The sequence below is a fragment of the Gordionus sp. m RMFG-2023 genome, chromosome 5 (assembly GCF_954871325.1).
Source record: "Gordionus sp. m RMFG-2023 chromosome 5, tfGorSpeb1-WG-v2, whole genome shotgun sequence".
Lineage (NCBI taxonomy): Eukaryota > Metazoa > Nematomorpha > Gordioida > Chordodea > Parachordodidae > Gordionus > Gordionus sp. m RMFG-2023.
In genome coordinates, this window is record NC_088779.1 from 22683683 (window position 1) to 22696307 (window position 12625).

At 26.1% G+C, this 12625-nt stretch overlaps 1 protein-coding gene across 1 annotated transcript; it reads left to right on the forward strand.

Annotated features, from left to right (window-relative positions):
- The first annotated feature begins 1293 nt into the window (after positions 1–1293).
- LOC135929557 (uncharacterized) lies at positions 1294–12145 on the forward strand. Its single transcript, XM_065466196.1, has 11 exons — positions 1294–1330; positions 1382–1486; positions 1528–1635; positions 1812–1896; positions 3287–3434; positions 4004–4160; positions 4478–4636; positions 5086–5208; positions 10650–10736; positions 11277–11413; positions 11552–12145. Exons 2-11 carry the CDS (start codon positions 1384–1386, stop codon positions 11717–11719), a joined length of 1275 nt encoding a protein of 424 aa, XP_065322268.1. The 5' UTR covers positions 1294–1330; positions 1382–1383; the 3' UTR covers positions 11720–12145.
- The last annotated feature ends 480 nt before the right edge of the window (positions 12146–12625 follow it).

Sequence of the window (12625 nt, forward strand, 5' to 3'; positions counted from 1 at the left end):
AAGTTAAGCAATTTAATAGATTATGTTAGGCAGAATTAGATTAAAGATAACCTTAGCATTAAGATGAATTTGATATATTTATTAGTATATTGGACTATTTAAAATTTAGGAATGAATGTAAGAAAAAGTGATTTCAGAAGTTATAATAATTTTTATGTTTATCGAGTCCAAAACTTTTAATTTGTAAAAATTTTTTATAATTAATTAATCTCGCTTTATAAAAGTCTATTATTTTTACGATTTAATTAAATTAATATTCATTTTAAATATTTAAGGTGTAATTAATTGTGTTTTACGCAAATCTATTTTAAATTATTTTTGTGGTTTAATAAAATTAATATCGAGTTATTCAACACCCTCAATCTTAAGTTTAGAGGATCCTTCAGAGACTGTTCCCAGTATTTCAAGCCCTTTCACTAACTCGAAATGTTATACATATTTTAATTAAACAGCTCTTAGAATACACATAAATAAGCATGTTGTAATATTCTTTTTAAATATTATAGCATTTGCTTGAAATTCAAATAAATATATCAAAAAATGTTGGGCTTGCCATAATGGTCATCCCGGCCTGATTTTATATAAAATAAGGAAAAATTATACAAATTATTTTTAGTACATAAATATGGAATAAAATATATTTTTTTATGTTATTTTGGTAATGACATTCAAATTTTAAATTGTTTTTATTTTTTTGTTAATGACATTGCACTAATTCTAATTGTTGACATTATACAATTTACAATTTATTTCGAAAGATCATTTGACCTAATCTATTTAAATTGAATATTTATTTATTTGGCATTTTTATCATTATAAAGATATTCTTTGTAACTAGAAAATGCGTATAAAAATATTACGAAAGCCCTGATGTTCCTGTTCAAATTTTTTTTTATCTAATTGCCTTCCCCAGCCCGAAATTTTTTTTATGTATGATTTGCTCGGCCCAACCCGTTATTATTATGTATGATCAGCCAGTTTTAATATATTTAGAGAACTTGCCGTCCCGCCCCTTGGACCGAGTTCGGATGGGCCGAGCTTTATAGATCTCTAATATACACACCCCATTCATCCTTATTAAAATTTTTTAATGAATTAAAATTCATATTTTATTATAAACGAAATGTAATATTACATAAATAAAAATATATTTATAACTCCTTTTTTAAAAAATATTATTCATATTCAGAAAATTTTTAAAAATTATTACATTGCAAAATTTAAAACGAGTAAATAATATTAATTCATTCATTTTATATGATCTTTGAAGTGTGCACGCAGGGGTTGTTCACGTTCAGAATGATTGTTATAACCATTAAATAAAGCATAAGTATTTAATTTATCAACTCAATTTATTTATGTTATCCTTTTTGCTCTATAGGAATGAATTCAAAATATACCAAATCTAAAGAATTCTCCCCAACTAATTCAGAAATATGTATTGAAGAAATTCGTCCAACTGATCATTTTTTAGACATTGATAAAAGTTTAATTTATTATGGGAATATGTAATGAATTTTTTATCAGCTGAATGGGCATATAATAAGGAGAATCGTAATGGTTTTCTAAATCATGTCTCATCAAGTACATCCCTAGATTTGTCTACTCAAAATGTCCTAGTTAAAAAACCCAAAGGTTAAATTTAATCTATAGATATATTTAAAGCTAATAATTCTAAAATTAGTAAATTTATTATATTTAAATTTTATAATTATCTTAATAATAAAAAACTTTTATATTTAACTGTTTAAGCATTAAGAGTACATTTATCCATATTGATTAATATTATTAAAGTAATATCTAATATTTAGGAAATACCTTTGATCTAAGCAACTTTTTATCAAAAAAAAGTGGACCTCAAGTGCAAAAGGACAAAAGTTTACCAAAAAATGTCAGGTATATATTAAATAATTTACCAGGGCTATTATAAACTGTTCTTCAAATAAAATGATTAGCAGAAAAAGCAGTTAATTAATATTTTCTTGATAAATTTTTTTAGAATTTGTTTAGTATTTTGTAGTATTGTTAAACGGCTCGTTTTGAGCTGATTTTTAAAAATGGCTTACTCAATATTTTATCCAGAAAAATACTACGCAAGCCTGAAGATTTTGCTCATAGAAGGAACAAAGGTCTAGACATATATTAACGAAATCTTGAGGCTTAGGCAATATTTTTCTGGCTAAAATATGGTTAATGATGCTTACTACCGTAAGGTACTACCTATCAAATTTGAATTTTGTTTATTTTTCATTTGGATAGGCACTACCAAATATATTTATAATATATATTTGAAAAATTGTGATTTTCGGAGAGCCTTTATGGCCTAGTAGGCTAGAGCTTCGCTTACTGATCCCATGGTCACGGGTTCGAATCCTGGGAATGGTCATGTTTTTTTTCTTGATCTAACTTGGTGGTTCCATCCTTGGGGGGATGATATATAGGAGGCCGGAATCGACCATGTGATTTCATAATAATATATTAAATAATAAGGGCCTTATTACATTTTAATAAATTTTGGTCAGTTAGCAAATTAGGTTGGTATTTAGAATATTTCCATACATTCACATGGTAGTGAGCATCATTAACCCTAAAATATTGAGTTAGCCGTTTTAAAAAATTGGCTCAAAATAAACCATTTTACAACGCTAGTATTTTGTGAGGAATAGTAAAATAAATTTTTTTCCTTGATTTTTATTAGTTCCTGATATTAGGGTTAAAATTAAATCAACCACCTTTCAATTTTTATTTATTTATTTTCTCACACAATATGAAACACATAATTTCTGTCAATTAAATATGTTTTGTTAGTTTTTTAAGAGAGGGGCATTTTGAAACTGAGCTAAGTCATAAGTTATCCTGTTTTTTAATAATTCTCTGGAAAGGATTTAAAATTTGAATAGAATAGAAATATGGCATTTTAATTAATTAGGTATTAGAAGAAAAGGCTAATAAGAACCACCTTTTATTATAAATATATTTAGTTCAAGTATTAATTAAGAGAAGAGCAAATAGAATCAATTCCAATTCTATGTAATCAAATTTTTAGATACATATAATATGTAGATATTTACAATGAATTTATCATTACTTTTAATTCTAATTTTTAAATGGTGGTTGGAAACAAATTGATTTAGTCATTTCTTCATTTGTTACTTTTTATAATAATATAAGTATTTTTTTTTAATATTCCTTAGAAAATTTTATATAAATGAAATGAAATATATTATCTCATAATCTTGTTTAAAATTAGACTCATCATCTTTCTTTCTTTTTTTAACCAAAAAAGATCTTTCTACAAAAAGCAGGATCACTTGATAAAGGAATTTGAAGATCACATAAGATTTAAAAACGAAAATCTGGAAGATATCGTCAAAAAGCCTAATGAAGAATCTCATGATCAATGTTTAGCTAAAGTCACTTTCTTCATTAACTTGGTTAGATGAACGTTATTGGCATGGATACCCACCATTTTTCCTTCAATCATATTTCAAACATTTCTATATCCTATTTTTTTATTTACATAGTTTGAAACATATACCAGAACATTCTAACACATTATCTTTAAAGATATAAAGGCCAATAATTGAATCGTTCTTAAAAAATTCGATATTTCTAGAGTTTGCTTAAATTTGTTTTAATTTTTTGCTTATTTAAATTAATTTCTATATTTTAAAGTTATGGATATATTTATCTGAAAATCGAAGTGGCTGAAAATCTGGCCATTGAATTTGAATTGGAAAAATATTTTTAGGCTGAAGTGATAAGTCAGTCTGGTTAAAATTTATAATAGGCCAGACTGATCTTTTCAAGAAGTTTCGGTTTTTCAATTTCTCTTGCTAGAATGCTCTGGGACTAATGTCTTAAATGATTTTTAGAATTTGTTTTTGATTTCCTCAATCCAGCTATCAATATTTTACAAATTAAAAAATCGTGTTTCGCCAATTATTTCTCATCATTATTTAGTAAGTTTGTTTTAATTTTTTAAAATATTTATACACAATAGTGCTTGATGATAATAAAATCAGTAGCTGCCGCCTTATCTGGTTCCCTGGCCATTATTTCCAGCCTGGTAGATTCTTGCGTAGATTTGGTGTCCGGGATTATCATATGGTATAGTAACCGGGCCAGTCGAAAGCCTAACATATATCATTACCCTCAGGGTAAATTTATATTGTAAAAAGAAGTGGAAATACTTTGAGTTGGCTATATCATTTATTTAAAGCACGAAAGTTTAATTTAGATTAAGTGAATAGGATTGATTGGAATAGCAATTCACAGTAAATGAAAAAAAATAAGAAAAGCTAAAATTAGCCAGCCATCTTAAGATTAAGCTCAGATTGTATCAGGCCCAATCAAAATCATTTTTATTTAAAGCTAAGATAACATTGTGGAATGTCGATAACTAAATAATATGAAAGATTTTTTAAATGATAAAATTAACTAATTAGTATTTTTTTAAATGCACATTTTTGTATAGGAAGGACCAGACTTGAGCCTATAGGATTAGTTATACTTTCCTCCATCATGGCTATAGCCTCGTTTCAAATCATATTTACCTCGATCGGGCAAATGATCAAAGGCGATATGCACCCAAAAGTCGACACAGCTACCCTTATTATCACATTAACCACCATAGGTTAATATTATATAAATACTATAGATTAATGGACTGGTAAAAGTGATCAGTTGCATTTAGTTCAGATCGAGTTTAGAAACTAAATGGAATCTAGATATTTTGTTAGCCAAATCAATCGACCACCTTAATTTATGGCTATAAATTAAGATTTTTACAAAAAATTTGTTTAGTTATTCAAATAGACTACTATTCTCCACAAGCTCCTATTATCTTACTTTTTTGTTCGACCTGGATGGGATTTTTAGATTTAAAATATTCGGGATGGAAGATTTATTTTAATACTAATCTTTACGTAACTAAACTGTTGTTCGTATCACGGGTTGTTTAGAATTTCTCGCCACATGGGCGTGACGGAAATCTCCAGATTAAGTTTAATGAAATGTACAAAGGGACAAATATAATTTATCATAATAATACTAGACGTGATATATATTTTATTTAATAAAAAGTGACCAAATTGATTTTGTGGATCGTGCTGAGACGGTATAAGACCCCTGGCGCTCAAGTATTAACCATGGATCAGCGTAACGATTTTTTCTCTAATTCCGTCGCCCTCGTTTGCGCCTATATAGGTATCATTTAATTCTCCCTCTACTAATACTCTTATACCCTTTCTCTCTAATTACTATATTTTTTAAAATACTTTTATCCTGTATTTTTTTCACACCTTTAATTATCTTCTGAATTTGATATGCTCTTTAAAATAAAAAATCTTTTTAAGTCAAGATTTTTTGAGAATGAAACAGGCTTTTGATTTAATTTTTACCTAAAACTCTCCAAATCTTTCATGATGAAATCATATTTTAAAATTTTTTTGATCTTCAATGGTATTGCTAAACGGCCCGATTTTTAAACAGTTTCCGAGTAAAAATTTAGCCAAATTAATATTATGTAAACCTGGAGATTTTGTTCATAGATGGCAGAAAGGCTTGGACCTCTATTTGCGAAATCACGAGGCTCGCCATAATATTATTTTGAAAAATTAACCCACCATTTAGCAACACTAATCTTCAAGGATATTTTGCTATAAATTTTGGGCATAAGATATCCTCCACTTATAATATATTTTGTAAGCCAAGATTTATTGTTTTTTGTAGGGCTATGCTGATCCACAAATTTTTTACCGATTCGATACGATATTTTTAGATATTCTAAAAAACAGATTCCGATACCGATATTTCTATTGAGTTTTATTTACCAACTATTTATGAATCAATATCATAAAAATATCAATATTTTTTATTAGAAAAAAAAACCAACCAACTTTCACGAATGATTAAGTGTATTTTTTATATTCTCCAAAAGTAATAATCTTATTTAATATTTCATTGTTTATGGGTTAATGCGTAGTTTTGTTAAACAGCTTCATTTAGCTGATTTATAGAAAGGGTTAAATCAAGATTTGTCCAAAATATTATCTAAGCCTCGAAATTTCGCAAGTACAAGTCAAACCCTTCTACCATATATGGGTAAAATAAATAAGCTCGAGTAATTTACTATTGGATACAATCTTGAGTTAATTTTTATAAATTGGCTAAATAGAGCCCACTAGCTGAATGTGACTCGTTAGATATTTTAAAATTCTTGTTGCAGATAATATAATAAAAAATTATTATTCAATTATATTTTAGTTCCACTTATTAATTTATTAATGAAAATATTTATAAAATATGATACATTATTCAATAAAAAATATCTATTTGGATCGGTTTTTAAAAAATATCCGCTCAAACTGATATTTTTGAAAGCGCTAAATATCGTTGCCGATTCGATAATTAATATTAGCACAGCCCTAGTTTTTTATATTTTAAAGGATAGAATAGGCTTAATTTTTTTTCCAATTTAAACATGTGATAGACAGTAATTATATCGATTTTTATTTTGTTTTATTTACACATAATTCATATATTTTTTTCATCAACAAAACTATTTGTCCATTCAATCTTTATTATAATGTCAAAGTTGGATAAAAGATATGAATCAATAATTATTACTAACTGATCTGATACTTAATAATGGCATAGCCATAATTATTACAGTCAAAGCCTTACACAATACCAATATCAGATCCGATTTTTGAAAATATTGGCCTTATCCGATTTGTAAAAAATTATCGGTCCTGATATACTGAATGGGGTTAATTAAAAATGAGAGGGTTGAAAAACATCAATTCCTCCAGCCCATTTTTTTATTTAAAGATAAAACTGATTTTAATATGTGGTTAATTCCATACCAAGTCATAACTTTTGTCTCGATCTTTTTAATTTTGATAAAATTTTGCATACTGAGAGAACATCATTACAAAGCATCAGTCAAAAATTGTAGCATCCAAGTACTAATAGTTTCAAATGTCAATAATCAAAAGTGCCAAAAATAATTTCTTTTCGAAAAATACGATTTTTAAAAATTGAGAAATAATGATGCTGAAAATAAAAATTGTAAGTCATTTTGTAAAGGCCTTTTATTATAATAATCTTGCGGTTTTTATTTAAATTACAAATTTTTGACCTTAAACTCCAGGTTTTTCGAATTTATTTGAATTTAATAATTTATTATTCACGTATATTATATCTATATTTGAAACAAATTTAAACTTGGGACAGCCATGGGTTAGTTATTTAGATTTTTTAAAAAATGAATATTTTTAAAAAATATATAGCGCTACTATATAAAATAACACATATTTGTTAAAATTGTTATTTTTTTGGGGATTTTTCCTATTTATAAACATAAATAATAAGATTTTTCAGGATTAATATCATGAATTGAAAGTATTAAGCTGTGATTATAATAATTTTTTTTCCTGTAAAAAAATATTAATTTACGAAAAATTATTTTATTAATTTTGCAAATATGATAGGAAAATTAAAATTCACGGAAGATATTACTTATTTTCGGCTTTTCATTATTTTAAGTATTTTTGACGCTTTGATAATTTCGATTTGCAATAAATAATAAGTACGTCCATTCGTTTTTGATGGGCTCACAGTTAGAATATTATTTTTTGAAATAAAAATCTGGTGGCACTGCATAAACAAAAGAATTTGCTCATCCTTTAGGATGGAGAAAATTTATTTCCATTTCATTTCTATTTATACCCACTTTTTGCACAAACAACCAATCGTTTTTTTACATACAGATCACATATCTTCTAATTTCATCGATAAACAGATCTTCACATGGATTTACTATATTCTCCACAATGAACGTTTGCAACCGTAAATTTTTATATCCCAGGTATTGGAGTATAATTTACCAAATTATTTCTTCAGCCTCATACTCTTTGTGGTGACAAAAAAAAATATACCTTTTATAGGCTCTTAAGTCTTATAAAATTATACAGGTATTATTATTTGATCTGAATAAGGTCCTTTATAAGCTTTCCTTGGCAACTGCTGGATTGTTAATTATTATTTCTGAAATGGCTTTTGATAGTTTTGCTATCTTTTTTTAGATCATTTTTTTCAATAAGTTTTTTTTCTTAATATGAGATATTCCAATTTCATTAAAAATAATATTGAGTGTATCTATTAATGTGGATGCTGTGGTTATTTATTTCATATGCTGTCAGAATTTATACCTTCTGGATTTTTTTGTGGTAAACGCTTACGGCAATGATCAAAAATATAGTGATTTCGGCTAAGTTATCCATGTCATAACTTTTGTCAGGTTCATTTTATAATTAAACTGCTTAGATTCTTTACAATATTTATACATTATAATTTTATGAAGGAGGAATTTTCAGGTTCAAAATTTATAACTTAAATAAAAACCGCAAGATTATTATTTTATAAAAGAAAAAAGGTCATTTTCGACCATCAAAACTACTTGGAGGCTAAAATTTTGGATTCGATGCTTTCTAATAATGTTCACTCAGTATGCAAAATTTTATCAAAATTAAAAAGGTCGGGCGGAAAGGTTATCGATTTGGTATGGAATTACCCATGTTCTTTCAATTTCGATTTGATTGAGTATTATTGTAATGAAGATATTTTTAACGAAAGCTTGATGGCGCATTTATCTTGTTAGAGAAATTATATTCATCAAACTGAGTTAATTTCTTATTGAATAAAGGTAATTTGGTATCTCTATATAAGGTATCTCCTTTGGCCTATTTTTTGAAATATATTTTCATTTATTGGCAAAATCTAAAGCTATCCTTAGATCAGACACAAAAATTTATATTTAAAAATCATAAAAAAGATATATATGTTTAACATTTTTTTTTTATTTGTTTATTTAGTTAAGAATTTAAAAAGGAAAGTTAACGATTTTCCTATACTTTAAAAGGTAATTAAATTTTAATTTTCATAAGTGTGGGTTAAAGGCGAATATACAATTAAGCACTAAACATTTGTAAATTTTTTTAGAATAAATGGCTTCAACCCGCTTTTTAATCGTTAGGTTGCTCAACGGGCAATGGGGGTTTGAGGGATGATATTTTTTTTGTAACCTCCTCTTGGATAAATCTTGGTTATGCCACTTCTATGCTATCATTCCCTTCTGCCACATATAATTATATGGGATAATAAATTTAATATATTGTATATACGAAATGTAAATAATTAATTTGTTTACTATCTCTCATAATCATGACAAGGCCTCCATTTTTACAACTGCCATTTTAAATATTTAACTTAATAACAAAATTTTAGATAGAATTTCTTATTTAAAATATATAAAGGTTAAAAAATAATCAAACATTACAATGAATTATTTAGTATATAATTACAATATCTAAAATTATGAAAATATATGTTGTGTATGGTGTTTAAATCTCGTCCTAGTATAAGTAATAATTTTTTTAACCTAATTAAATTTATCATCGTTACCCTTTCTTTTGTAAATTTAATGTAATGTAATATTTATTCATTTGTAAATTATTTGTCACGCGTATATTGCTCGTCCAAGATTATATATAATTTCTTCAATTTCCATTAGGGATGTACCGATATTTTTTATCGGATCGGATCGGGCCGATATTTCACCCATTTTAAAATATCGGTTATGGGCCAATATTATAAAATTTCCGATACGATATAAAATGGCGTCTTTAACAAAAATAAAATGTTATAAAATTTTAAAAAAAGTTATATCTAAAATCATTTATTTTTATGAATAAAATCTAAATCCATTTTTATGTAATATTTTTTTAATAATAATAAATTAATTAATAAACATTCTGCCTTATTGTTATTTTTTGGGGGGCATGTTGTTTATAAAAGTGTACGATAATCTCTTCACAATCAGTTTTTGTGAAGCTGATGATATTGTCAGTTACCATCGCCGCAGGCTGAGCTCTGATAAATTGAAATTTTGGTATTTCTAAATAGAAATCTGATATATTAATGTTAAATATTGTTTTAAATATTTTTTTCAAATTTCATATATATTTGTTTATTACTTATTATGTATATAGATTAATGTATTACTTGTTATATAAAACTGATTTAACAATAAAAATATTTTATTGAATTGAATATTAACTATAACTGATCATTATAATATATTTAAATGACATAAGTTATGGTATAGTTAAATTATAGATGTGATACTAATAAATTAAAAATTAAAACCATTGGTATCTTTACAGAATACAAAATTATTCATGATATCGGATCGGAAATCGGCCGATATCAATTTAATATTGGGAATATCGGATCGGCCTCCAAAAAGTGGTATCGGTACGCCCCTAATTTCCATGGTTATTTTCAAAACTTGCCAGAACCATTATATATTTGAATTGATACGAAAGGGTTAGGGATTGTTTTTTTTAGTTATTCATATTCTTGCAAAAAAAATGAAATTTAGATGGAACAAATTGTGACAATTAATTATTATATTTACATGGCATATAAGGAAAATTCCGCGGTTTTTTATCGCAATTAAACATCGTATAATATTTTTTCCCCTAATACTACTTTTTTCAGCTCGTATAATTTAATTATAAAACTCTAAAAACTACTATGCATTTTATCAGTTTGATGTCATACATGTTTTTTTTTAAATCAAGGTTTCTTGTATTGGCGTTACGCGGATCCGATAGGTGCTTTATTAATAGCCATATACATAGCTATGAGTTGGTGGTTGACTGGTTATAGTAAGTTGTATTTGTTATATTTGTTTTATTAATTATTTGTTTTTAAAAAAATGTTAGATATTTAATCGCTCGAGAGGTTTTTGATTATAAAATTATCGATTTTTAATTGTAGCTAAATACAGAGGAATAGCTTTGGGAGGGGGAGGGGGGCTAAGTCATATCATTTTTTAATTATTTCTACACAAAAATTTGAGTACTTATATGATATATACCCAAGATTAAATTTTCTTTGGGGTCTATTTGATGAACCTCCAACATTTAATTAGTTAAAATAAATATATATACATTATATTTAATCCAGAACTTATTTTATAAATGCTAAGTTAAATTTGTTATGGCGATCTTTTTATTTTTATATTAAAAAAGGACTCATTTTGTGTTTTTCGATAAAGTTTTGAAAATTTTTGGATACTTTGGAATACACCTAAATATTTTCTTTTACCCTATTATTTCAAAAACAGCAAAATTAGGATGAAGGAAATGACATAACTACAATAATTATGATAAACATTTGGCGAATATTTATATTTTATAAAAAAGAACAAATCCAATATCTAACTGGTCACACGGCACAATCCAAATTTTTGCAACTCATAACTTGGATATGCTTGAATCATAGCGAAAAAATTCTTAAAATCGATACCGTTCGGGCTTTTCATTTCGGCAATAATTTTTTGGTGATAAATGAATAAAAACAATTATTAGATTTAATTCAAAAAAAAAACTCTTATTCAATTTAAATTGGGTGAGTTTAGGATTTATGATAATTAAAGTTAAATGTAATATTTCTTATTAAACTATAACTTACTATTCAGGTTGAAGTAGATATAATGCTACCTGAGACCATGTTCCTTAAGGAGGCTCACGATATTGGGGAAAAACTGCAGGTCAAATTAGAAGGGTTGCCCGAAATCGAAAGAGCTTTCGTTCATTTGGATTACGAAACTGAACACAGACCTAGCGAAGAGCACAAATTTCCTTGACGAAACTCCGATACCGATATTAGTTTAACCAACTATTTATATTTACACCAATTCAAACCTTACATTTTAGATTTTATTCGTCAAAAGCCCGGTTTAGGGTATACGCGAATAAAGGCTAAATAAATGTATTCGACGCCTTTTAATAAAATATGCAATGCACTTTTTAAAGATTAAAATGTACTGCTCAGTATATAATTAATCAAAGGATTAAATCATTCGATAGTACCAAATAATTTTTTGAACAGAACTTAAAAATTGCTTTAGATATTCATATATCATGTCTTTCTATGGTATAGTAGGATTGAACTTCTTAAATTGCTAATCTATTCGATTTTAATAGTCGTTATGCCAATTATAGCCTAACAAATGATATCAAGTCGTTTTTTTTTCATTAAATCGTCTTTTTTATGCACAACTCTAAAATAATCACACCTGTTTTATGTATTTTCATATATTTATTTAATTATTTTTCGATACCATGATGAATTTCAAAAAAAATTCTGTTAACTCTTATCTAATATGTTATAATAGTAATATTAATATACTCACAATTTATAGATAAATAGCTTTAAAAGAATATATATTTAAAATACTTTTGAAAACAAATCATAGATTTTAGATTTTTTTTTGAAAAAATATTTTATTAGCTAACTTTTTTAAATGTAAATATTTTGTAAATAAATTGTCACCTGAACTTTTTATATATTATTAAATTAGAAATTTTAGAATGCACATATAACCCTCATGAGAATCTTTATACATTTCATATTTCTATCTATGTTGTAGAATAATAAATAAAACGTCTGACTGAATACCTAAATATTTGATCTCATTATTTTCTTATATTAGTCATTCTTAATAAGTATTTGAATATCTTTAAAGATAATTATATACCATTTAGGAAAA